This window comes from Micromesistius poutassou (assembly GCF_964030765.1).
Source record: "Micromesistius poutassou genome assembly, chromosome: 9".
NCBI classification, from domain to species: domain Eukaryota; kingdom Metazoa; phylum Chordata; class Actinopteri; order Gadiformes; family Gadidae; genus Micromesistius; species Micromesistius poutassou.
Window position 1 is genome coordinate 14,189,979 of NC_140279.1, and position 27,972 is coordinate 14,217,950.

Sequence of the window (27,972 nt, forward strand, 5' to 3'; positions counted from 1 at the left end):
AGAGTTAAAAACATAGCAAGGTGTAATGGTTGATGGATTTTTTCCCCTCATTTTAAATTCTTCATGTACAGGACCTAATCCACTCGGAAAGCCTGAAATGTATTAAGATATCCGGTTTCCTGAGCTTGAACCAGGACTCTGATATGGGACATAATATAAAAAAATGGATGGACAATACAGAGGCTCTGGAAAATAGCTCTGATTCAATGCGGTACTGGCCCATCAGTGACAATCAGTGATGTATAAATCCCATAAAGAAACATTCTGAAACAGATTTGCCAATGTGCCTGGTCTGGGAGCAGACCGCGGCCTACTGTCCCGAAAGCCAGGTTTTTATCTCACACAATAGTATCAGTAGTCAAACATCAACCCACTGGATAAACTGGTTTAATTTGTAACATATTGATCCAACAAGGAACCTTTCGAAGTGTCAAATATTAGAGGAGCTCCTTGTTGCACAACAGGTTTCCAAGAATTATGTCTAAGCAATGGTGAGCGCAACCCAGGCGTTTCCCAAACACTCCCTTGAAACAGCGTCAGATTAGAGAAAGTGGATAGTGCTGTTAAGACACTGACCGCTTCTGCCCAGTCCCAAGTAGCGTCTGCTCTTACTGTTTGATAGCTGAGTAGAGTAGAATACATGCAATTGCAGAAAATGAATTATGTTATATTTTGTGTCCGACCTCTTTGATAAGCAGTTTGAAGACCGAAGGCACTTTCACCGCAATTTCATTCACTCCGAAGAACAGTCTCCTGTCAGAGAGAAACAAGTGGATAAAACAGTTCACAAACGGAGAAAGAGCATAAACAAACAGTACATCATGTTACAAGGGGAAAGGACAATTGCTCACAGGCACACCATAAGAACACTAGTCAGTCAACAGCCAATTTTTTCTGAATAAGTCTTTTTGAATATAAATGATAAGAAAACAACAATTGGTTTGATTCACCATGTAGTAGTGGTTAGCGATGAAGACACCATTTGATACAACAGAGTCTGTTTATTTTAATTAATTTCCATTCAATTTCCTTACTTACACAAATTGTGGTGTGGTTTCTTAATATAATTAAATTTGCAGATAGGTTCAGGCAATGGCGTTATAAGGGGAATATCAGCATTTATGGCGGGCTAAACCAACATCAACGTAACAAGATAACCTACATAAGGTTTCCCGTTGGCCTTTGGCCTCATTTCATTCTGTACCGTTTCCTACCATTAAACTTGTGTACATGATTTATAACATTGAGTTAAATGGTTTGTAACCAAAGACCTTTGAGACCATTGATTATGTAGCCTTGTGAGACCATTCAGATATTCACATTTGATTCTTCACAATGATTATCAGTCATGCCTTGGCTGAAGAGCAATTGATTTCCAAACTAGATCCAAGGTAAACGGCCCATGACACAGACTCCCTATATCCGCTATGGTTAGTTGTATGGGTGAGGGGGGCCATGTGGGGTTACCTGTACTCCTGCAGGTTCCTGGACAGCCCGGTGCTGTGCTCAGAGTGCAAGGCTGAGCAGCTCACCTGCAGATCCTCCAGGCCTCTGGAAGGAGGGAGGGACGAGAAGAGAGTAAATAAGTGATATGCATTATACATCCTCATTTCAATTAACCCCAATTTGTATCCCTTGTAAATCGCCTGTAAATATGTAACAAATAAACCCAATAATAGACATCTGTATAATAAAAAATATGATTTTTTTTTACAAAAATACATATACACATCAATACAAGGTTAACAACATAACCATTTACTATACCAGCCACTGCATACGATATATGCAGTGCTTAATTTATACACATACACACAGCACTGAATTCACCAATAGATATTCCAAAGATACTCAAGCCCCGCCTGGAGGTGGCCAATGAATCAATGAATCCATCCAATGAGCATATGCAGGGTGCTTACGTTAAAACCTCAAAGTTCTGCGCCTCTCCGTTCCAGTAGTACTTGGCACTGTGGTGTGTGAAATATCGGATCTGCAGAGAGCAAAGGGGAGCTGTTGGTTGGTTGATGTGTGTGTGTGTGTCCGTGTGAACAAATTAAAAGTGTGCAATCAAACAAGAAAACAAAGCGATGGCCATGTGTGTGCGGTCTAGCGGGTCGGCGTGGTAGTGTGCGTGCGAGCGCGCGTGCACGAGACCTGCGTGGGTTGGTATTCGCCATATCTGTGGATGAGCTCTTGATTGGGGTCGGCCTGGGAGGTCTGATGGTGGGCTCCCTTCCCCATGGCGGCGGAGGGGGTGTCGGGGGAGGGGGTGGAGGAGGGGGAGGTGGTCTGGGTATCCAGGATGTGGAAAGGGCTCCTCCCGGGAGCCAGTATCACACGCACCTTGGCCAGGAACCAACGGCGGAACTCGTCCTGTGGATGAGCGGGAGAGGAACACAGCATGTGATTAGGACGAGAGAGGGTCATGAACTCGAGGGTCACGTTTTCAGGTCTCCTCCTTCCTATGAGCCGTGTCTGCCAATGAAGAGTCCCGGGAGCAAGAAGAAGAACACGACCAGGAGCGGAACAACAAAGACAAGGGGAGTACATAAAGGTTTTTCTTTTATGAAGATTATGACAAAAGCTATTTTCTTTCTCTATCAGAAGCCACGCCCACTCTCTATAATGAGGATTCGGAAGACCATGTCCAACAGGGTTATTACATGAATTTGAACCCCCAACCCTGGCAGTGTAGGTCCCATGTTTTACCCTTTGAGCTATCCAGGACACCACACACACACACACACACACACACACACACACACACACACACACACACACACACACACACACACACACACACACACACACACACACACACACACACACACACACACACACACACACACACACACACACACACACACACACACACACACACAAAAAAGTATTTACAGTGCTAGTGGGACTTAGCCTGACATCGGAAAACCAATTTGCAAATGGGTATTAGTCTGGAACCTCTTGATTCATTTTAGATTCACAAAGGGTGTCAGACCAAAATGCCTCTGGACGCAATTGGATAGACCTACAAATCAAACAGACCAACATGAGAAAAAAGTTTGTTGTGAATGAGTACCATTTTACAACTTCTCACGGAAGTTGATGAATAATGACAATAACTTGCTTGTCAAAGTAGCAAAACAATGAAAAGGTAGGCTTGAAGGATTTTTTTAATTTGTGGAACAGACTAATAGAAGAGTAAATAAGTGATATTTGTTATTTTCCATTATTATTTGTTGATTTCAGCTATTATGTCTTCAGGATGTGTCTAGAAAAGTGACAATAAATACAATAATTCAACCACTGGATCATATGAAATATCTCACTAATAAAACAAAAGTCCCATTTCCACAACCAGGCCGCTACCCCTCCACCCAACAGCCAAACCCCACCGAACGTAGCCCTCCAACCACCCCAACACCTCAACCTTACCCTTCCACCCTACCGTGGGCCTTCCACCCAATCCCACCAACTAACCCTAGCCCTCCAACCACCAAAACACCTCCAATGCTTTAACACCTCACCTCAGACCCCAACCCCTCCACTCCACCCAACTCCCCTAACACCTCAACGCAACCCCAACCCTCCCCTTCCCTCCACCCAGGGCCCCGGGTCGTCGCTCACCGTGCTGCGGAGGAGCACCACCTGGGCGTCCTGCGCCGTGGTGCGGGTGCAGGTGGACTTGACGCACCACTCGGGCAGCCAGTAGAGCAGCAGCAGGAGGAAGCCGCCGGTGCACAGCACGCCCAGGCCCACCACGGCCAGGCGCCAGCGGGACAGGCGGAAGCCCTGCAGCTCCTAGGGGACCCGGGTGGGGTCAAAAAGGTCAAAAACGGATGCCAACAAATGCATGGAGAGAAGGAGGTTGGACCTGATGTAGGTGTGTGATGGGGAAGACTTGGATAGGCAGCTTGGGCTATGAGAGCCAGAACAAAACAACTGAAAACAGAACAGCCATGCTAGATGTATGGTCCCTTTATAATCATTATAGAATCCAAAAAATAAAACTAACAGTCCTAGTTTTGCGTTTCATATTTATCCAAAAATATCTATATTTACCAAGAGTTTTTTTTAATAAGTGCCTTTTGCTATTTAGGCACTTATGTGCAGTATGTTAATAAACATTCAAGCTGCAAAACAGTAAAAGAAAAACGAATTAAACAAACCACCCTTACCATCTCATCCTCTTCTCCTCGGTTGAGGATCTTGACGTTTTCCTGCTCCATGCTGTCAACGCTTGCGAAGTCCCACCCTCCGAGTCACTGCGAACAAGACAGATCGTATAATCAGGCTCAGGTTCTATACCCATCTATGAGATGGGTATCAAAAACCCGGGAAGGATTTTCACAAAGCCTGAATCTCAACAAGCTGTGACTATGATACATTTATAGTTTCCCTGGTAATATATATAAAAAAAGATGATCTGTGATCATTTTTCATCATGAATATTTGCAATGGCATGGGCCTGTGGCTTTCTGAAAACTTCAGAAACATAAGTTCTGCATCAAGGGCTTGTTGTGAAAAAGCAAAACTAATAGAAATCACAGCAAGGATTTTTCTTGCAAATAAATCAGTTTCACCGATCACAATCGGGTCTCTAATATTGTTTATGCAGAAGGCAACAACAATTTGACAGACCACGGGCAATAAAAGTGTTCTGAAATCAACTTTACATTAACTTCATCCACAAACTAGACTAAATGGCAAGAACATCTTCCAGATGCACACAATGTTGAGGGTCACGGCACAGTCAAAGCGGAGATCATGTCATCATTGTAGTAGGTTTGAAACAGCAGTAGTGCAAAGGGAAGCAAATCCACAGAGGGACAATTTCAAGACATCTTATGTAAGTGTTTCAATTTGAACAGCAGTCACAGCAGCAAACAGCCTACAGGAGGTTGAGTACCTGAATTAGAGGCATCCGGTACCTGTTCAAACATGACTCATTGTATTCATTTACATAGAATGCAAAAAGTCTCCTATGGCACCACTCCAAAATATATGTGTCGGGGACGAGAGCTTGTATATCATACTGCATAGCCATTTTGCCCATTATCAGAGTCACATACAGGGTGTATAGAGCCCCTTTACCACCAGACAAAAAAACGACTTACACCTACTAACATCCGGCTTTCGTATTGAGGGTGAAAAGTTACGATCGACATTCATTCCCGGAACAAATGACTCTACAGTCATTGTAGTCACGGGTATTTATCGGCTCCAGCCCCGATCAGCGCTGATGGAAACATGACACTCAGCCTTTATATGCAAATGCTGCCCTGTTTTCCGGCATGGTGTTTTGATGTGGGTAGAAGTTCCGGATGTTGGCACTGAATAGCCAGGAACAACATAAACTGTGATTTTTGTTGAATTTGAATAAGTAACAGATGTAAAAAATAAGTTACCATGGTAACATAGTATTAGTATTGTGCAGCATCTTATCCTAGCTATCTTTGTTGTGTGCGGTGAATGGGTTAACCTTACTGTACCTACAGAGATATATTGTTTGTCTTTCTTCTGAAACTAAAAGCGTCTGCTAATGGCCCTAAATGTAAAATGTGACATTGTCACTGGCCTCCATGCTGCGTTCTACTATTTACTAACCCTGTTTTCTGGCACTTTCGTGACGTCGAACGTGACACACCAGAAAACACACAAAGGCATTTCTGTCTACGGGAAAATGGAGAGTAGTCAATTATCTATTGAACGGGTTGAAAGTTTGGTTGAAAAGGGGAATAAGCTGGTAGCCATGAGATCATTTCAGTGCTAAAGCTAGACAGAACCGACAAGATTGACCTCCTAGCCATAGACTGGGTACCCCCAGCCCGTTCTGTCGGCGATTTGAATACGCCCTGCAGAAGGGTCTGGAGAAGAGCAATACATTTCTTTCTGCGTCTGATATGTTTTTGCGGGAGCCAATCACCAAGCTGGCTTCTCCCCCTGGCGCGCTATTGGCTGGTTTAACACAATGACGACAGGGAGGCGACGGCAAGCACCCAATTGCGTACAGAGTCAGTTGAACTAGGCCCGTTGATCACGCCTCTTGTGCTGAAGAAAATGACAGCAGCCTCCCCAGACCAATGTGCAATCTACGATTGAGCTTGGTCTGGCAATAGCCAGGCTATCCTAGCCAAGTAAAGTTCCACCACAACTGTAGTTTTGTACTTAAAACTTGCAAATAAAAAGCATTGGATACTCATTCATCTTAAATCTTCAAGGTGAGTTTTCATTCATTGATTCTGATTTATCCCTTCTCTCACGTCAATGCGACTCTGTTGTGGCCTCGGGGTCCCCATCTTAAATCAGATGGCACAGTCTCGATCGCATTGAGTGGCCCAGTGATCCCAGGAAACAAGGAAAAGGGCCCACACTGTTCAGGGTGATTTAAACCCTGAACACATATAGCCTAATAGGGTGTATTATCGGGAGAGATAGCCTTCAAGGTACACAATGGGTCTCTGTGTACCTCACCTGCGGAGACCGCTGCCAAAGCTTCAGTGCACCTCTCCAACAATGTCACTGCATCTCAGGTAGACTGATAGTGGCCACAGTACTTTGATTGTCATGCCAATCTTTCCGTTTAATTTGTTAAGTGAGATCAGTCAGAAGATAAACTTGTATGACACGTCATCATCTCATTTTAAAGATCTCTAGATGTCATTAATTGATTGATTGATTGATTGATTGATCGATCGAAGGTGATGGCAGGTTCGGCCCGTTGTTGGATCCAGGGCCTTGCCCGTACAAGGCCCCAGATCCAAAAGAGGAGTCCAAAAGAAAATGTGCTCAAGTTCACCCTGACAACCATAGTCCAAAACTAGATATGGTTGCATAGTCTGAATGAGTGGAGCAAGTCGCCCATGCTGGGAGGAGGAAAGATCCCAACAGGTGCCATACTGTATACCTCCAGAGACAGCTGGGGAATATCAGAGAAGGCCATTTAGCTTTGCGTGCCACATCAAATCCTTGGCACGTGCGCCCACGTATGCACGAATGCACGCGCACACACATACATGCGACAGAGAGAGGGGAGGAAAATATGAGAAAAATGAGTAGTGAGAGAGGGACAAAGGAAGAGATTATGGGAGGTGGGTAGTAATTCTCAGAGGCTTTTGGCAGGCCACCCTGTTGAGAACAATGGAGCATGTGTGTGTGTGTGTGTGTGTGTGTGTGTGTGTGTGTGTGTGTGTGTGTGTGTGTGTGTGTGTGTGGTGCGTCTACAGACAAGTATGTCATTTTCTAAAAACGTGTGTTTATCTGTGTGTGTGTGTGTGTGTGTGTGTGTGTGTGTGTGTGTGTGTGTGTGTGTGTGTGTGTGTCTACAGACAAGTATGTCATTTTCTAAAAACGTGTGTTTATCTGTGTGTGTGCGTGTGTGTGTGCATGTGTTTGTTTTTATGTGAGCATGGGCTTTTGTGTCTGTCTGCAAGTGTGTGTATGTGTATGTGTGCATGCACATGTGTGTATACCTGCATATATTGCAGGTATTGCAGGTATTGCCCCCCCCATATTGCATATGGGGGGGGGGGGGGGGGGGGGAATAAAGGGCTCAGACGGGGCATTGGGGCTGAACATAGACTTTGTACTGCAGGGGGGCTCTCTCCCCAGCCAACCCTTCCAGACTCCAAGACTTGGGTGAGGTAGTAAATAGTAGGAGAGACTTTCACAATGAGATTAGAAAGGAGGCGACGTTGTGAACATTGCCATGATCTTAATCCGGTTCCTAAGACTCCTTTTCTCGCCTGACCGAGATCAGCGCGTGAGGAGGATGACTAGTGACAGTGGGTCAGTGGTAGCCGGCTACACTCTGGGTTGCCCTGGGAAAAGTCTAATCTACTTCTACAGAAATATAGGTCTGCGACTAGCTGTGATCTTACGCAAGAAATATGTCAACAACAGGGGACAATCCCTATTTTGAGTTCCTATATTGCAATGCAAATCTAGATAAGGGTTTGTACTTTTCTAGGCATGTATGCTGTCAACACCTGTTTCAAGTCTGATTGCATGCAAATTTCAGGTTGTGCTAGAAAAAATGAATTGCATACATTGCATAACACCAACGGTTCCCACCCTAACGGCCACCCACACAGTGCCTCTCCTGGCACTGTTCTAATCTTATCGGCCTGTCACACCGGGGTCGTACTCTTTCCTTGACACAGTGGGATATTTAGCTTGGGACCAAGCCCTTCCTTGTATTTACAATGGGAGCCCCCCAGCCGGCGCTAGGCACTGGGTGCGAGGCAAGCCAGCAACCCCCCCAGAGGCTACGACCCCACCCCATGCACTGAGGCTGGAAATGCCAGGAGCACGACATCACAATACAAGGGGGACTTTGGTAAGCAAAGCAGGGCAAAGCTGTCGCGGTGTACTGTACGTCTTGGATTCGTGACAACCAAGGCCCTCAACAACCACGCATCAAGCCCATTGCACTCTGGCAGGCACCATCTCCTGTTCAGGTAACCTCCTAGTCCATGCACTGACCAATATGACATGAAATAAATAAAGTTGTATCGTATCATAAATTAGAAAATTACAGACTCTTGCAAACAAACCTAAACCCCGCGGCAAGCTGGCTTTCCAGTTCGTTGCCGACATACCAGTAAATGACCTTTGACAAATAAATGAAGCTTTTTTTTAGGTCTGAGACAACCAAAATAAAGCAAATGAGGGAGAAAGAACCACACATGCATGTTTTAAAAATGTGTTAAAAAAAGAAGAAGAGAAGAGACATAAGCTATGACTCACGCCACATGACTTCAAGAACCAGCCAACCATCTCTTGTCACTAAGTTCCCCTTCCCAGTGAACAGCAAACATATTTTAACCCGTGAACCCATGCAAATATATATTTTCAACAAGTCACAAAGCTGTTGTCATTTCCAGAACATATTTTAACCATAATAATCTGTGATAGAAGAGCCAAATCTTATTTGGCACTTCCAACAACAATAAGTAGTACCTAAAAAGGTGACCCGCCCCTGCTCGACCAATCAGAGATGGAGTCCCCCCCACCCGTATACAGGATGTTAAAGGACAGGGCCCTCATAATCTGGTTCTCCATGCACACCCACCTTGAGGCCCTGGGCCCCTGTTGCTCTCAGGCAGTACCCCTCAGTAAGCTCGCTCTGTCACACCAACCTGGATCCCTGGGAGAAAGAAAAACACACAAACCCAGAGTCAGTCGATCCGAGGAGGTTCCTGTAAAACAAGGGGAATTTCAGTTTGCTTGACAAAACCTGATGGAAGCATAACATTCTACACTGAAAATCCACTATAGACAAGATTAACATCATTAACGTGGCCTTAACAACGTGAATTAGGTATAAGAAACGAGGACCATGATTATAAGGTTTTGTCATTTGGATGTTTTATAGGCTGATTCTAAAAATGGCTTTAAAAAAGCAGCTACTCATGAAACAGAAACCACATCACAAGCTATGCATTTCAGTCATTTCAATAGTGCCAATTACTCATTTGATGTAGGAGGCCAGTTCACACAACAAAAACAAAATTCAGTATTTGCATTTGGTATTTTGCTCTTATAGTGTGTGTTTGCTAAACTTTATATTTGATGAATGCATGTTATCCAGTTTTTAAAATGTTAAATGAAGTACAATATCAATAGTGTCCATGCTCATACAATCAACACAAGGGATGCTAACAGACTGAACAAGCTGGTACTGAAGACTAGCTCCATAGCTGGAGCTGAACTATTGGATTCTGGAGGTGGTTGCGGAGCGGGGAGGATGAGTAGGAAGCTGGACTCTATCCTGGAAAGCTCCTCCCATCCCCTCTATGAAGAGCCAGTGAAGATAAGGCACCAGTTCAACAACCAACTCATCCCTCCTTCGTAAACCACAAAGCGCCTCGTCAGTGGGTCGGTCAGTGAGTCAGTTCATTGGGCTAGTCGCCATCAGGCTCAACAACCAGAACTGGACCAACAACATAAAAACTTTAAAACCTTTAAAGTTCTGCTCCTCAAATTAGACCCTTAACTACTGCATCTGTCACAGACTCATATGTACATCTATTGATAGACTATTTATTGTATATTAATATTTATTGAAAGACTATACATACATTCATTATTTCATTCATTACATTTTTATTCCTATTCATTTGGTTTGGTACTGTACTCTGACCTGTAGCTCTCCTGTGTTTCATTCTCATAGTCGTTGCTGCTCTAACGTCATGTCATCTTGGACAGAGACAAGTTGGGCATCTTACTCATGGATGCCTCCAGACAGACAGGCGGACATTGGGGTTCAAACGTCCGAAACCACTTGACCATCCGAGGTCATCAGCGGTTCCTCTTCTATAAAAAGAACAGCATGAGCAGCTGGTGGCCACTGGTTAACCTTCTGAATCGCTGTGTCTTCAGCGTCAGGAGCTACGTGGAGAAGGACGTTAGTGAAGAAGCCAGCAGTGGTTGTGACCCGGCCGTGAGTCAAACCACAGCTGAGGGGAGTTGGGTGTCAAGGGCAAGGACTGGTGATATCGGACTGCTGACTTCCCAAAGGAGCCTTAGTGTGCGGTCTTCCTGAGCTAAGAGCGGGTTGACTGGTAACTGGAAGGTTGCCAGATCGATCCCCGGCTCCTCCTAGCTGAGTGACCCTGAGCAAGATACCTAACCCTAATTGCTCCCGATGAGTTGGCTGTTGCCTTGCATGGTTAACTCCGCCTTTGGTGTGTGAATGTGTGCAGTAACCGTTGTAAGCCGCTTTGGATAAAGGCATCTGCTAAATGTAAATGTTATGTGTGTCACCAAGGTGGCGTACTGGCTCTTCTAGTCTATATATCTATCTATCAATAGTCATATTCAACTACCATATTATTATAATTTTTAGAACGATTATGCTTTCATTGATTGAGCGCTTATTAAAAATAAGGTATAGAATCAGCACGTCCTAAGTTATAGGGCATGATTCCCATCCCAAACAACCCTTTAAGTCATCATAATGGTCTGATATTATCAACTTGTATCAGATAAGTGATACATAATCACTCTGTGTGTTTGCTTCTTGAATGTTCAGCCTACAAGCATTTGCCTCTTCCCCTTTGTGTTATTTGAATTTTTTTTCCTTTGTGTTATTTGAATTTCAAACCTGAATTGAATTGAGTGTAAGCCATCGTTTTTCATTATTTGCCTTGAAAGAATGCCGTACAGATTCTCTAGCATGCATACTGCCGTTTACAAGGAGAGTTCAAAGTTTAAGTTGCAGTCAGTTTCACAACAGTTTCGCAAACCCAGATGAGCCAATTACATTCCAGCCTCAACTATACTCGGACATCGGCTCAGACAACAACAGGGAGGAGGCAATACAATTTAATGGTGGATTTATGTTGTTTGTGTAAAAAAAAAAGAAACATGGTCAAACGATGTGCTTGGGGTGCATGTAACATGGACAGTCGGTATCCCGAGAGGCTGCAGAATGGGGTATATTTCATCCCTTTTCCCAAGACACAACGGGACAAGAAAAAGTGTGTAATGTGGATCAGGCTGTGTGGCAGGCCAGAATACCAACTGAATTTAAGCTTGTTACCTTCTGTATGTATTTTAAAGTTTTGAATATACCCCTTGTGAGAAAGTGAAACCCTTCTCACTTGCAGCCAGAGGACCGGTGTATTGTATTATTTGTACTTCCATGGAAGTAGGGGGCAGTAGGGGTGCCGCATGCAGCCTTGGCCAGGCAATGTTCCCCCATGGTAAATGGTATGCCCTAACTGGCCTTGATTGGTCCACCTGAGACTAATTAGTGAGCCTACTTAAGGGAAGTGTCAATTTGTGTTGGGAGAAGAGGAAAGGTAAGACTGGCTTGACGCAAGTCCAGTACTTGCCAGGCTGTTATGCTAAATTATGCCTAGGCTAGAAAATTGCAAACAGTTTTTATTTTTGAACAATTCATTTATATTTTGTAACCAAGGAATTTCTTTTGTTTATTTATGGTTCGGTCTTAAATTTGGGAAGTGAATAAAACTTCACTTTTTTTGATATTGCCCTCGTCTCACTCTCCAATCCAGTTGACCACATCCCGAAGTGGAGTGAACCGAGAGGTTCATTTCCACACCCCTCCATAGCGTAATGTAGTCCCTTTTGATTGATCCTGGAAGAAATTAAATATTTTTTTGCCCAAAACTTCTCCAAAACCTGCTTTGATATACTGTCAGCTAGCATTTTTCCATATGTTTTTGTTATTGAGTCTGGTTTGTTTGTCCAAGTTCGTCATGGTAATGGCAGAGGGTGTGACTTCAAGGTCAATTCACCTTCCCTGGACACTTACAGTTTGTTACCTGACGTTACCACATACAACTAAGCATTCAGGATAAACAGCATGTTCAAATATATCCAATTGAATATAATATAGGTATTATCATATAAAAATAAATACACAATATATTTATAATCTACATTTATATTTTTTGTTTCACAAAAGTATTAACCAGTGCCAGCCCCCCATCCCTATCCTCCTTTCCCCAACTGAAGAAATGAAACATGCGTCTTCTGCAGGACAAAATATTTCGATGCCACATAAGGGTGCTTAGTGGGGAGCATTGTGGCATTCTCTCTAAACAAATTAAAGCCATTCATTCTTGCTGTTACTGTGACATTTAAGCAAGGGTCTGTAATAAAATATGTGGCGATATGGGTTTGGCCCGCCCAACTGGTGGGGGGGGGGGGGGGGGGGCAGGGGCACAAGAACCGTGTTGGCAGGTAGATATGGGGGACCTTCTCCATGTCTGGATATCTCCTCATGCCAGCCTGATCAACCATCTCAGGCTCTCCATCACAGACTGCTGGTCTTTGAGGTTGTCTGTGAGAGGCCTTAAGGGCTCTCGCTCAATCGACTGGGAAATGGAGGCACCTGCACTTTAACTTTAGTAAATCAGGTTTAAAAATGTGGCAACACCAAGAGTTTGGCTCTTTCTCACCCTGCTGAGGGGGCAAAAGTTCAGAGGTTAAGAGGGAAATGTGTTATTATCGTGATTATGTACCTGAAAGACATTTTATTGTCTCTTCAAATAGGAAATAGGGACCCTTAGTCCTAGACTTACACACGCCCACTCATTTGTTCACCCCTGAGGCAGTTGCATAGTCCTGAAAAAAATCATACATACCAACAACAGCGATACAAACAGTCAACCGACCACTTGACTCACTTGGTTTAGCTGAGCCTTTAACTTAATCTGAGATATGCCTGCGGCAGCATGGCAGTTGATGATTTTACACTCCTAACCAGCATGACCTTAAACACAGTGTCCTTACACACAGTGGCCATTGCTTTCTTACTCAAAAAAATATTGTATGAGTAGATACAAGAATATTCAAGAGAATATTATAGAATATTATTATATACGGCCATTTAGTTATCAATCTGGCCTACCACACACACACATACACACGAGTATTAAAGAAAAGCAATAGTCAAAAGATAAAAGACAAATGCCTGGTCGTTCAGCCAACGAAAACAAAACACAGATGGTGGGTCTCAGGCCAGCCAGGCTAATCTGTTATTAAGAGACTTAATTCCAAGATGCCTGTGATCAAAAAAACGGCAAGAAACAGACACAGACACTAAGAAGTCTTTCCTATCTCATCTTAATAGGGCACAAGGGGTTTCTAGAGAACCGGAGAAGCTTTTGACTTGTGCAGCCAAAAAGCTAACATAATTCTAGCATCATTCAAGTAACAGTTGTTGTTGAGACTGTTTGCAAAATGCTTAATGACATCTTTATTTGACTTTCATTTTGAAAGGTTTCATTATTAGCGTAAACCTTAAAAAAAACACCCGAGGACTACACACACGAACTATTGACAAATCCGTACAAAAAAAACATTGTATTATAAGTGGATTTCCCTTTCAGTCATCATCCCTCCATGCAATTGGAGGCCAAGAAGATTTTCTGACAAACAATAAAAGGTTTTATTGGAGAAGTTATCTAATGTTGTTGTTGTTTTTTTACCAAATATTCCAATGACAAAAGACCAGATTAACAAGTAAGAAAAAACTTACGAAGAAATGTTGATACATACACCATGCTGTGTTTGTGAGTGAGAGCCACTGAGAGGTTATAAAAATGTCAACTTATAGACTTAACTTAAAGTACGCCAACAAGGTAGGTAGAAAATACTCTCAGTTAAGCATCCACATGTATGTTGGTCAATTCCTTGATGTTTTGAGCTACATCTACTGTGTGTACAACTGTGTTTAATGTGACAAGCACATTCACAGATAACAGAATGAAGCCATATCAACTACAGATCGCGTTCTAATAACCAAACGTGTACCAAGTACTATAAACACACCACAACACAGCTCGATCACATCATCGAGAAACCAAGGGAGGCTGACAGATCTGATGCTAGTGGCAGACAGGGAAATAAAGGCAAGACAACCCTGCCTCCCAGCCCACATGCATGTCAGCAGGTGAAGTGTTTCTACCACCAGACATTCATAATGACATGTTATTGCGGCTTGACTAACAGTTAGCTAACGTGAGCCAGGCTTTAATGTTTAAAAAAAAGGGCAGCGGCTGCAAACACATTCACATGCACGTTATCTCTAGTCAGTACATACCAAGTCCCCAGTCGGACAAATTGCTAACGGATGTTTTATTTTACTGAATGAATTGGCCACACTGATAGCTATCTGTCAGATAGCGAGTGAGTGTGTGTCTGTGCGTGTATGTGTGTGTGGCTCTATGCTACACATGGCTGATGGACATCCCCTGTATTCACTTACCCCAGAACCACCCGGACACTTTGAAGATCAGCTGAAAATCATGGTGAGACGAAAGCAGGTGTTATCTGAAGCGAGGCGTCGTTGAAGAGGGGAAAAATATACAACCCAAACGTTCTCTTCTCTCACACAAAAATGAAGAGGGGGGAAGGCGCTCGACGTTGACAGACAGCTCGCTACAACGCGTCTGAGTCGTGGAGGGCTGAACTGCCTTGAACTGGCTCACGAGAGGAAGTAGGAGGATGTGACATCAGAATCGTGTAGTCCGCAGCGAATCCACACCGCTACTCCAATGCATGGATTCTGTTATACATTATCCGCTTGAGTCCTTTACCTTCCATGCAAGGTTCCCACGTAAGGCTGCAATGCAATGGCAATATGAAGATAAAAAATATATATATATTTAAAAATAACAAAAAAAAATACTAAAACACTAATAATAATACATTAAATACCATATATACACACACATTGGCTCAACCTATTTTATATAGATATATAGCAATTGTCAATTGATTTTACATTGATATTGGTTCTGTTTTGATCTCTGTTATGGAGCCTTATTGTATAATTTAGTGAAAAATGAACAGAGAGGCATCCCTTCTCTGCTCATTCAACCTGAGATGAGAAAAATTCCCTGCATGGTATGGTCAGCGTGTTACAATGCATCAAACAAGGCCTATGTGATTCTCCTCTGACGTAAGCAAGGCGACAAGATAAACACAAAAGGCCTATTCTCCCCAGCGGCTTCAGATGTCCTAATCCTTGCTCTCTGTCACTTGTGTAAACAGAATTCCACCTGTTAATATGGGATGGGAGAGTTTGTTTTCCTTGTGTTTGGAGACTGAACTAGGGGATAGGGATTAAACCAGTGTCTAGCCGGACCCCCCCTGTCCAGACACAGTACGGTTCTAGCTTGTTATTTATCACTGACAACAAAGATCCTCGTCATTCAGCAACACTGTTGTTTTGCAGATATAATAGTCTTGAGCAAACTGAAGACTTCACCCTTAATAATATGTGAGTGTACACAATTTTGGGACTTGATTCACAGTTGCCGATTGTATTACCCACTTACTGATGATAACGCAGAAAAGCATCATTAGGCAGTTTCATTCGTTAGAAACTGATGTCCACATTGAACACGTTTAATCCTTATCATGTGACTCAAGACTGTCCCTTTGAACCACAATTCAAACCCATATTCAGTTTATCTCTACAAGCAAGTCCTGGGTTCAACACCATTTTTCATCAGATTGACAAGTTGATGATTAAGTAAAAGGAATGAAGGGGACCGGCTTGACATTTCACCTCAAGCGGTGTATTGTCCCACTATCGAAACATAAAAAATAAAAGTACCCCGGTGCAATTTCTACCCATTACTCATAAAACAGGACAACATGCGATGTATGCGGAAGGCAGAGAGTAGGGGGTGACGTCGGGTCCCCATTAGATTACTGTTTATCGCCTTGGCAGGCTCTTGGCGGAGAGACCTGTCGCCTCGTCTAGACCTGATAAATACTGATGACTAACAGAATGCAGGATGTGACCTAAAAAACCTCTTCAAGCAGAATGGGAGAGGGCAGTGTTCGTGTGTGTGGGGGGTGGGTCTGAGGCCACAGCGGACTGATAAGGACATTTGGATGTCTTCCTTCCGAACATTGAGCCGTGTGGCATAGCCGTAATGGGGGAGAGGCCGGTGTACATGGCCTGACATCTGAACAGTGGGTACAGCGAACGTAGTCACCGCCACAATCACCAGCAGCCATTCTGGCTCTCTTCTCTCTCTCACACACACACACACACACACACACACACACACACACACACACACACACACACACACACACACACACACACACACACACACACACACACACACACACACACACACACACACACACACACACACACACGGTATGTTTGTCACTTCATTTATTTATTACATTATCTATTCACATAACCGGCCTATGACGTGATGGCACTTGATACAGCGTTTCAGGGTAACGGCGTTTCCCCATCCTCCACTTCACAGAGGCATCTCTGTGAAGTCAGATACGCTGCAGGTTTGGCTCCCGCCAAACGGTGGAGGGTTCTTGGGCCAATCCTGCAGGAACTCATCCCTCTTCTCTGTTCTCCATGGTGGTTCACTCCAACAGCTTCTGGCCTCCTGAAAGTCCCACTGAAACATATAAAAGGCAGCCATCTATTAATTTAGAGGCATGAGCAGTGTTTTGGCCATCACATGATATGGGCCGGTATATTCTTTCAACGTACACATCATGTACATTACATTACATTACATGCTCAAGATAGTAGTAGTTAGTTGCCAAGATAGTATAGTAGCTATGGTACTTCATCACTTCCAGCTGAAAGGTACTGGGTCTGATCCCCAAAGCCAACGGAATAGTAGGCATCCCAGAGCAAGATACCTAAGCCCTACTTGCTCCTTGCTGACATGCATGTATCTAACTTCACTGCCATTTCTTTTGAATAAACGTGTCTATTAAGCTAAGGTCCACACAATGGCACGTGGAGGAAGTCTTAGATCCTCTGATTCATTAGAATCTAAAAGACCCCACAGCATTCCGGAAATGACACAGCCCTTGTGCAACACTATGCTTCTCTAAAAAGATGTTCTACAATAAGGTTTTATAAGGCAAGAAATTCAAATGGAAGCTTTTAAAAAGCCTCTAGTGTTGTCCCGTGTCCCCAGCTGGCTGTATATGTTTTAATGTGTTGTGATCAAACATATACTGAAACTGCCACTATATGGGATAACACCTTGCGTTATTTTAGAATGTGACTATGATGCCTTTCAGAAATGAGAGGTCAAACCAGTGTTAAGCAGCTTCTCAGACAACCATGTGAAAATCCATCCAAATCCAAATTACAAGGAGTTATACAAGTTCCAACAACTGTAAGTTGCTTAGCTGTTGCTTTCAACATTATACCACCATCTAGTGGGCAACTATGGATACTGCAAATCTCGTCACACAACATCTAATATCCAATATAGTCATTGAATCCTATTTTTGTTGTTAACTTTCACCTTCAGTACCCATTACATATCTAATATGTTATGTTATTAGCACACTAGGGGTAAATCAAACCAAATACTTGAATTTGTTGGTTTGAGACTGGTTGTTGTAGGTTCCCTGACTGTTCCCTGACGGTTCCCTGGTAGCTAGAGTGAGTCGGTGAATCCAAATAATTAGCTATCAATATGTAAATACATAAAGAGATTCGGAGGGATCCACTCACCTCCAGGTCGGAGCTGTAGGACGAGGAGTCATAGGAGGAGCAGGAGGAGCAGGCGGAGCTCAGACCCACCACCTGGACCAGCTGCACGCCTCTCGTAGTCCCAGTCGCCAAGTTATCTCTCCCAGATAGCATCCACTCCTCTCGGCATACCTACAAACACACACAATGTGGGGTCTACACAAAGAGAAAGGCACCAAGCTACTCGGTTTGATTCCCAAAGTCAACAAGATACAAGAGCAAAAAGCCTGGCTCCCTACCTGCTGCTTAATGACATGTTGAATGTTGCTGAATGTAAGTTGATTTGGATAAATTAATAAATGGCCAAGAGTAAAGTATTCAAATTATTAAAAAAAGGACAACACATTTTACGTACTTTCCCTGCCGGTTGAACACTGACGTCCATATAGTGGCCGATTTCTGAGGTCTTTGCTGTCTTGGCGTTGTTCTTCTATCAAAGAGATCCAAACCGAGAAGAAAATGGAGAGAAAGATCACAGGAACATGAAGAGAAATAACATGTTCATGAACTGCAACACAACAAGTCATTGCTTGTTTTAGACCTATATTTAGACCTTTATCTGTGCTCTCAGGCCTGGCGTCTCTAGTCTCAAACAAGACGAACAAGACTGACCTCTTATGAATTATTAAGAGACATTCTGGGAAAATAATACAACAATATTAATTAAAAACAAATTTAAAAAGATAATAAAGGTATGAATAAATAGGATAAGAGACAAAAGCAAAAATAGGAACTTGCTTCTTGTTTTCTGTGTTTTTTCAGTTGGTTGCCATGTTTCCTATGAAAGAGTGGAAACTCTAGAAGGCTCTGTGTTTCTAGTGAGATCCTCTCAGGTTGCCGTCTGGCTCCTTTTCTGCACCAGAATATGACCAGAACCTAACAGCTCAAGGTTAATGGTCAACAACTCAGAAACATGGAAAGCAAGTAGAGGTGGGAAATCAACGACAGGTAAACCCTTCAAACAAATCTACATTATGCAATGGTGTTAGATCGTCATATCAATCACGTGTCAATGGCAATCGTTTTGAAGCAGCCATAAACATTAAAAGACAAATTTTGTTTACTACTACTACACACTATAAAAATCACACACACACACACAATTGAGTTGAAGAGCTAGTCTCTCTCACAGATCAACCATGGCAGGGCAATGACAAACACATCACTTAATGAGCGAAGCTTGCGATTTGAATGATAGCATGAAAGTCGCATTCGGCGACATTTATTCCGACGAAAATCTATGCAGATCTTTGAGATTGCCAGCCTAAAGATTAACAGTCCAAACAGGAATAGTAAAAGGGCCACAGGTCTAAGCCCACGGGGAGGATACGAGCAGGTCCAGTGTGGCGCCGCAGAGGGCAGAGAGCAGCCAGGGCGCTGCCCTGAGGAGGAGCCCAGGGACCACGGGGTCAGAGAGCAGGAGGGCGGAGATGTAGAGGAAGCCGGTCGACGAGCACAGCACAGCGGAGACGCCACCCGCCAGGGTGACCTTCTCCCTCCTGCACTGAGGAAGGAGAACACACGGAGCAGAAAGGATGCTATAACAAGTTGGCCAACCTTTCATTTTTATTCAAGCTAAGGTTGAAACATTGAATTTGGCTGTAATAAGGTGTAACATTATGAACCAAATAAAATAACATTGTCTTCTAACCCTTTCTTTTGTTTGTTTGTCCTCCCCTTTTTATGCTGGTTTGGGGTCTTGCTGCTTGCTGTGGCTCCCATGTCCATTTCATGCTGTTCTGTACCTTATATGTCTGCCCTTTCATCTACAACAAATCTACATTCAAAATAAAAATGAATCAAGTTAGCTCGGTGCCTTACTGCTCGGTTGATGGCAGGGAATCTGGAGGTGCAGGCTATGGCGAGAGAGATTATGCCCAGAGTGTAACCCAAGACCTGTGTGTTATCCTGAGGAGGGACAGCACATTCTGTGGTTAACATTGTTTTCAACAATAACAATGATGGAGGCCAGCCAAAAGAGTCACAAAAATACTCAAATTTCAATTACAAATAAAAAACACCATTCCAAAAGTGAAGAAATAATTTCCTGGTGTCACACACGTCTCACACACGTCTCTCTCTCTCACACACACACACACACACACACACACACACACACACACACACACACACACACACACACACACACACACACACACACACACACACACACACACACACACACACACACACACACTGACTTGAAGAAAGGCATGAAGTAGTTTCCTTCCTGCGAAGGGCCTATATGCTGGGATGCTCTCACTGGTTGCATAACCTCCCAGTCCCGCCACCAGACACATACACAGGAGTTGCTGCCTTCGTCGTCTCCTGATAATCCTTAGTCTCCTATCTGATGACATAAAAATGACAAACACAATAAATTGATGAGTAGCTAAGAATGAATGAGCTGAACACTGATGTAAATTCGTTTTGTTATCACTATGACTTTCCTGATCAGTCAAATGACCAGGGACTGATTTGCTTAAATGCGGTTGGGCTACGGTAACATTCAAGAACATAAGGCTCATAAAGATGAGAAAGACTAGGAGGAGCTGGCGATCCGGGGCTTACCTTGTGTTGAATTCCAGCAAATATAAAGCGTGAGGAAGATGGATACAATGTTGACAAAATCCACAGCTATAGTCAAGACACCAAACACTATCTGAAGAAAGTGGGGTTCACAGTAGTCAGATGATGTGCTGATGGAAGCTGTATGACTTCTAACGAGTTATTAGGCTGGAGTTAAATATGAACGATCACATGTACCTGGATATCCAGCTGTCGAGAGAGAACAGCGCCAATAGTGCTGCACAGATTGCCGAAAAAGCAATAGATGGAGACCACCACCACTGCTCCAGTGTTCCCTTGCCTCACGATGCATCGCTGATGGATTAGTCTGAGAAAGGAAACCACAGATCAGAATTGTCTCAATTGTTGTGTCTACTGCCACTGCAAACTATGTTCAAGAAAAGACACAAAAAAGCAATGACTTACACAACATTTGACGCAAATAACAGTAGTGCAGACAACGCAAAGAGTGCGAAGGGGACGCAAACTTTGTCAGCGTTCAATGAGAGGCAGGTTGTTATCGCCTCGACGCAAAACCGATATAAAGAACGAAAGTTATGAATGCGGTTGTCTGTTATATCGTTCATTTCGCGTCACAAAATAGCGAAAAGTAGTTAAATCCACGGTTGTGCCGCCCCGAGGACAACATCGAGCTCCGAATCTGCCAGGAGTCTTGTCAATCTGCCTCGGGACTGGCGCAGAAAAGGTCGTCTCTTTCAGGAGCGCAACTGTGTCATCAACTTTTTTTTTTTTTTTCATAAAACCCCATATAGGCCTATACGATTACATTTTCAAACTGCAATTACAGTTTTATGCATAAATTGTTATTTATTAAGGCGTAAAAAACACTTGCGGAAATTGTTCCTCGAAATTAGTTTAGAATAACATGACTATTGACTACTGTACAGGACATAGCGGAGGAAAGAACAGCACCACAAGAATACACAATATATATTTTATTTCATTTTCAGATGTAGTAGGCCTACATACGCAATTGTATATAACCCAGCCAGTTCCTTCAATACAGCACATTACTTGGTTAATATTGTCAATATAGCCATTTATTGATTTTATTAATAATCTGGGGTTCAGTTGGGTAATATGCATTAAAATATCTGTCTGCAGTTGAAGTTGCCAAATAATTAGTTCTATACCAATGTCTTAACTATTTTACATGAATAATACAAGCATTTGTTGTAATCAGAAAAATCGACATTTTATTTTCTTAATGATCACAAGAAAATGGTGAAAAGACAAGCTATGAAATTGTCGAGATGAAAATGATGGTTCCGATTTTGGATCAGTCATCAAGGGCAGTACATTATATATAATGTACTATTTACGCAAACCTCTAGCCAACTGCTCCTTTAACCACTCAAAGAACCCGGCATCTCCCCTTTGACCTAGGCTGGCGTTAATTCCTTTGGAATTGCATCTTAACGCTCCTATACAGTCATCCCATTCCATCGGAAATGATCCATGAGGATTTTTAAACAGTCTATCAATGGGCTTATTCACATAGCGGCCATCATTGGTTCCAACTCTGTGCTAAACGCTAGCTTAGTTGAGGGAGGGGGGGGGAACTGAAGATGGCCTCTGGGTGAACCAGGCCCTTCCACAGGGCCTCCCCCCGGCTCAGGCCTCCAGGTGCCGGGTGAGTCTGCGGACCTTCTCCTTCTTGTTGCTGTTGCCGTGCTTCTTCCAGGGTTTGCCGACCACGCCCTCGGGGCCCACCTGGCCGGGGCCCACGTGGCCCGGCTGGCCCGGGGCCACGGGGCCGCTGCCCAGCTTGTAGCCCATGACATTCTGGACGCCCTTGGTGAGGGCGCGCACGTTCTCCTGGAGGAAGACAGAGGAGGTTGGCTTGGAGGTTAGGCGCGAGCGTGAGGATGTGAATGCTCCAGTGTTCGCACCGTTGAATTCGGATTATGAAAAGTAAAAGAAAAAAAGCGCAGAAAGTTTTCTTCTTTTTATTCAAGAAGTGGGTAACCCATCCATTATTTTTAAAAAGGTGCAGTGTATAGATTTGAGTGGAATTTAGTGGAACGGACTTGGCAGAAATGGATCCCATAAAAATAGCAATAGTTGTTTTGTCGTTACCTTAGAAGCCCTTTATAATGTCATAGGGAGTTATACTATGTGTCTGAGAAGCTAACCCCTCTCTCTACAGTCCCATTCAGCTCCATGAGTTGAATTATTTTGGTGATGGAGGAATAAACGTGCGAGGATCATTTGCATCAAATGTCTTCACTTGTTAGTTATGGCCACCAGTTTTATGCTAACATTTTAAATGACGATAAACAATTCAATAAATCTATCAAGAAACCTCCTCACATGACACTTGGGTTTACCCAAGTGTCTCTGTGTTTCTATTCTGCAATAAAAAGGGCTATATGAATAAGCCCTGTTTGGCTGATCCATGAGCACGAGCCATACCTGATTGAAGAAGTTCTTGTCCACAGGGTTCGGTATCCTCCTGATCTTATTCAGGCTGCAGCTGGGATTGGAGGACTCGTCGATCTCCCCGTCCGTGGGCAGGAAGGTTCTGTGCTGGGGCTGGAAGTCTGCAGCCAGGATGTGAGGCGGAGGGTGGCAGTAAAGGAGCTTGCCCTGTGGGGAAAACACACAACAACAACACACAAGTGGTCATTAACACTGCCGGGGGGTAGAGGTGCCATGAACACTATATGCTGTTCCTCCACTCTGGTATTTTGGCCACATGACTTGGGATAACAAGAACAAGAATATTAGTAAGTGTAAACATTGTATTAAAAAAAAAATTACCACAAGTTATATATAGGTGGTAACGATAAACAACCTCAACGTTTTTTGACATTTCTAATAAAAACAGTATCATGGATCTTACGCTGACATAATCCTTCAGAACGTATCGGGCCGATCTGGCCTCGTCGGGCTGTCCGTGGGCCGTCATGAAGCCTCTCATATCTGCAAGACAGGAGGACGGTCAGCCTGGAGCTACATTAGGACTGAAGAGCTCGTCTCCATTCCGTAGAAAAACAACAACTTTTGAATGAACACAGAAGGGACAAATCTAGAATCGTCGCATTTTGCGCTGCAGTGTACAGCAGACGACAACCACACTCTCTAGTTGGTGTCACTCAGGGGGATGGGTCACTCTGGGGGGTCTTACATCCGTAAGCCCTGAGCATCTCCTCAGAGGTGGGCGCGCGGTCGGGGTCCTGGTCCTCCCTCGGCCGGATGATGTTGATGCCGTATGTTCTCTCCATGACGTGGCGCGGGATGGTTTGACACACGTGAGCACTCGGTTAAGGGCCGTAGGAGACCGAAGTAGAAACAACCCTTTTCCTATTCGTCTTTTATACGTCAGCTTCACACTGGTGAACGGCTAGGAGTCGGGTCCACTGAACCTGCGGTCACCGACGGTGACAGAGCTCCAGAGCTCAATGTTAGTCTGAAAATGCGTGGCCAGAAATTACAACTAAAAATGATTCCAGCTCCCCATGATAGATTGATAGGTTTGTTATGTTTCAGTTGATAGGAGACAAATAAAGAATCGTCATGATTATGACCATTTAAAAAGACGCCCAGGTGAAGGGTGAGCCTGGCTAAGGCAAATTACAAACTACAAATTTGCCAGGGAGCCATCACACATTTTAACTGCCACAGAATGTTGAGCGCTGGAAGGATATGAGAGAGATGGCAGGAACGTGGTCCCTCATCTGATCGATGGGCAGGATGCCACAGCAGATCATCTCAGCCTTGGTGGAGACGAAGGAGGGCATCACCAGACCCGGGCAGTCACAGAGGCACAGGCCAGGCTCCACAAACAGAGTCTACACACAAACAAACAAACAAACACACACACACAGCAGAGGTCAAGGGTCTATCAACAGACAAAGCTGTATCTCACGACTGGAGAAGGGTTTTTCCTGGAGTGAATGGCTTACCTGAAAGTGCTTGGTGTGACCGGGAGTGGCCGAAACGGACACCTTTTTGTCCCTGAAGATGGTGTTGATGGTTGTACTTTTTCCCACGTTGGGATAGCCAACCTGTTGAACACATTTAATGATACATAAACCCAAACACTCCTCTTCATACGGCTCAGGGACATTCAAAAATAATGATGTTGTGTTTCCAGTACATCGACTTGATTAAGTTGATGCACGGAGGCAATTTCAGCTGCTATTCCATTGGAAATGTATTTTTAAGTTAATAAACTTGATAAACAAGCTTAATCCCACAAAACCCGGACAGTTGACAACACATCACCAAAGACTCATACAATGCTAAAAACACAGACATCTTGAATCCAAAAAATGTCATGAAGAGTTAACTAACACAAACAGAAAAGAGAATAATGTGCAGCGCTCTCACATCAATCGTCTCTCCATCTACAACACAATGTCTGCAAACCATTAACCACCACCCTAACAGCCTTCAGTAACAGGCCTACTGTAGCATTGCAGCACTCACCATGCCCACAGTGATTTGTCCTTCTCTGCACGGGTTCCCGTTGTGAACCATCTTGAACATGGCCAGCAGCTCATCCTTGTGCAGCAGACGACTGGAGTTGCGGAAGGTGTCGTTATTCGACGGACTAGCCGCCCCTCCCACCTCTTCATCGTCGACGTCATCTTCGCCTTCCGAGCAGGTCTGCCAGTCCTCTTCTGCTAGCGTTACCCTTTCCCGCGGGTCTTCATCCATACTATCCTCCTCCTCTTTAGCTTCTGGTTGCTGACTCTCCTTGGCAACCCTAGGCTGCTCCACCTCCTCCTCTTCTTCTTCTTCTTCTGGTTCACTCACTGCATCTTCAGTCTCCTCCACCTCCATTCCCTGTGACACATTTCGATTCACGTTAAGTTATGAAAAGAAATGGACGAAAACATGAAATCCCCCACAGTCAAGAGCTTCCCTCTTGTATCTTTTCAAAGCGATTGTGGATTTGGCATGTGATGAAAGGCCGCAACAGAAAGGAGACTGTGTTAGAGTGAGAGGTTTGCTTGACGTCTCCGCAACACAAAAGCGAACAGAAAAATATAAATCAATTGGAAATACGTATTTACAGTTTTAAAATTCTAATAGTATGAATCCTTCTTTTAACCATTGACTCTTTCACCCACCTTTTCCAGTGCCTCCAGCCGGTCCGCCTCTGCCAGCGCCGACCAGAACACCGCCCTGATGCCTTGCTTCTGGAAGTACCTGGCCCAGACCCGGCGCTGCTCCCGGGTCAGCAGGTCCGCCTTGTTCACCAGAATCATGTTCACTTTTTCCTCAGACACTTCCTTCACGTACGCCTCCTACAAGCACCAAGGAAGGCAGCGTGAGTTTCTCTGAATGGTTCCTTTGATTGTGGGCAATAGTGTAGGACATACATTGGACAAGAAACTAAAGAGTGGCATTTTTACTAAAACTGGTGGTTAAAATGTTTTCAATTGGGGACAATAAAGTAGCTGGATTCTAGTCATGGTAGGGTAATAGTATTTTTGGAAGACCTCAACTCTCTCACGTTTTCAACCACCTTTTCCCTAATTTCGATATCTGTCCCAAAATCGATTGAGATTGACAGTTCGCACTTACAAGATCAAGGCAACGAAACAGTAGAGGATTTCTGCCATCAACAATCTGGACCACAACATCACTGTAGGAACACACATGAATGATGTTATCCTTGGTGTCACACACTTTTAAATCACGCAATGGAATTAAGAATGTTCCCCAATGTGGAGTGCAGCCATTTTACCTCCTCTCGATCACTCTCCACAGCTGTCTCCAGAAGTCCAGGTTCCTCTCGAATGGAGTGAGAATAAACTTCTGCTCCTCTTCCAGCCTTAAAGCACAATGAATTGGGACAATTGTTATCATTTTGTTTGCCTTAGTTAAGTGTAGTTGTATGGAATTTGAGATTAGGAAGGTTAAATAATGTGAAGGAAAAGTTATTAGTAGTGGTAGTAGTAGTATATAGCAATGGGCATTGAAATGTTTGACTTTGCTTTTTTTATGCCCAACTGCACCATTTACGTTTTTCTGAAATGACTGAGATATAGCATCTACAACAAATAAATAATAATATCGTCCAGGCCATCTCAAAGCCAATACATAACATTATACAAGAATATGACTGGAAATACAAATCCAACCAAATTAAATACGTACTTTGCGAGTTCCCTTCTCCATTCCAGGAAGCTGTCTCTCTCTGCCTGCTGAAGGACCTCAGCGCTGGTGTTCTCATCCCATTTTGGACTAGAGACAGCAACACAAAACCGGTCATCATTGGTTTGACTCACAGCATAGCATCATCAAACTCATATAGTCACATGGGGGTCAAAACAAGGGGGTGCCACCGAGCAAGAGGTCTGCTGCTCTTGTCAGCTTACCGGCGGGGGATGCGGAGGAGCTGCTTATTCTCTTCATGCACCTTCTTCAACCTGGCCCTTTCCTCTGAGGTCAGTAGGCCCGCCCTGGCTTCCGCCGGTACAAACTTTATGTTTAGTTTTTCTGTGAAAACGAACATTGCAACCGTCAGGAAAACGTGGAGACACACATGGCTGGAAAAGTGTATTTTGTTTACTAGCCATTGTGATGCGAGAGAGTGTCTTTTAGCAGACAGAGGTAAACATAGCTTACCAGCAATGAACTCTGTGCCTGCTAATTCAGCAGTGGCGAGGAAGTCATCCATGGAACTCTGTTCGGTCACTGACTGCAGGTTCAGTCGACCCCAGTCATAGCCATCGTTAAGTTCACTAGTGTGAAGCTGACAGAAGAAAATACGAAGACGAATTACTAGAATGTCACATCACACATATAGCATAACATGACTTACACCAGGGCTTGGGATGACTTTAACTTGAATTAATCAAGATATTAATCAATACTTCAAGCGAGAAGACTTTGTATATATTGCTACATTTAATACTAATGGCTCCATCACGTGAAAGCACCAAAGAGTAGTAAATGCAACCTGTAGGCTGCCATGAAACAATCGTTTAACGAGCCTTCGCTTTGATGCGTACCCAGGTGTCGCTCTTCTTGTGTCCACGATTGGCCTGAAGCCTCTCCTTGATCAAACACCTCCCGAGTCCGCCAGGCCCCCCTCCCGTCTTCTTTTTGCCCATAGTGTGTATAAACCTCAGCCAGGTAGTTTTTGTTATGAAAAGCAAGCTAACCTCGGTTGACACAGAAGTTATTTTCTGTTAGTCTCTCCACATGTGGAAAAACCTTGTTGTCGTAAAACCGGAAGTGAAATGGAACAGACTATGTAGTCATGTCTTTAATTGAAACAATGTAATTTCCTTTGGACATAAATAAGATGACCAGTTTGGTCAAAAACATGTATAAACACGTAATTTTTTATAACATTATTTGTAATAAAATGCACTTGTAATGCGCTTCTCACTCAAAATTAA

General features: G+C 43.7%; 3 protein-coding genes across 3 annotated transcripts in view; all 3 read right to left on the reverse strand.

Moving 5' to 3' along the window:
- Nucleotides 1–14,920, reverse strand: part of atp13a3 (ATPase 13A3) — a 38,299-nt gene extending 23,379 nt beyond the window's left edge. The window contains exons 1-8 of the mRNA XM_084472923.1: nucleotides 14,741–14,920; nucleotides 9,071–9,145; nucleotides 4,176–4,262; nucleotides 3,625–3,798; nucleotides 2,155–2,373; nucleotides 1,920–1,990; nucleotides 1,468–1,551; nucleotides 684–753 (exon numbers count right to left, since the gene is read on the reverse strand). Coding sequence (XP_084329049.1) covers nucleotides 684–753; nucleotides 1,468–1,551; nucleotides 1,920–1,990; nucleotides 2,155–2,373; nucleotides 3,625–3,798; nucleotides 4,176–4,226 — 669 coding nt within the window. The 5' untranslated portion in view covers nucleotides 4,227–4,262; nucleotides 9,071–9,145; nucleotides 14,741–14,920. The remainder of the gene's footprint in view (nucleotides 1–683; nucleotides 754–1,467; nucleotides 1,552–1,919; nucleotides 1,991–2,154; nucleotides 2,374–3,624; nucleotides 3,799–4,175; nucleotides 4,263–9,070; nucleotides 9,146–14,740) is intronic.
- Nucleotides 14,921–16,766: 1,846 nt separating this feature from the next.
- tmem44 (transmembrane protein 44) lies at nucleotides 16,767–21,174 on the reverse strand (the record flags this gene model as incomplete). Its single annotated transcript, XM_084472858.1, has 10 exons — nucleotides 16,767–16,919; nucleotides 18,002–18,151; nucleotides 18,375–18,449; nucleotides 18,758–18,895; nucleotides 19,350–19,523; nucleotides 19,841–19,927; nucleotides 20,209–20,369; nucleotides 20,591–20,677; nucleotides 20,786–20,945; nucleotides 21,016–21,174. The coding sequence occupies 10 exons, from the start codon at nucleotides 21,172–21,174 to the stop codon at nucleotides 16,767–16,769; spliced, it is 1,344 nt and encodes a 447-aa protein (XP_084328984.1).
- Nucleotides 21,175–21,528: 354 nt separating this feature from the next.
- Nucleotides 21,529–27,788, reverse strand: lsg1 (large 60S subunit nuclear export GTPase 1). Its single transcript, XM_084473364.1, has 14 exons — nucleotides 27,580–27,788; nucleotides 27,194–27,320; nucleotides 26,944–27,064; nucleotides 26,723–26,809; nucleotides 26,310–26,396; nucleotides 26,147–26,207; nucleotides 25,690–25,866; nucleotides 25,043–25,402; nucleotides 24,517–24,618; nucleotides 24,259–24,402; nucleotides 23,739–23,862; nucleotides 23,454–23,533; nucleotides 23,024–23,197; nucleotides 21,529–22,426 (listed from the first exon to the last, which is right to left on the reverse strand). The coding sequence occupies exons 1-14, from the start codon at nucleotides 27,679–27,681 to the stop codon at nucleotides 22,223–22,225; spliced, it is 1,950 nt and encodes a 649-aa protein (XP_084329490.1). The 5' UTR covers nucleotides 27,682–27,788; the 3' UTR covers nucleotides 21,529–22,222.
- Between the last annotated feature and the right edge of the window lie 184 nt (nucleotides 27,789–27,972).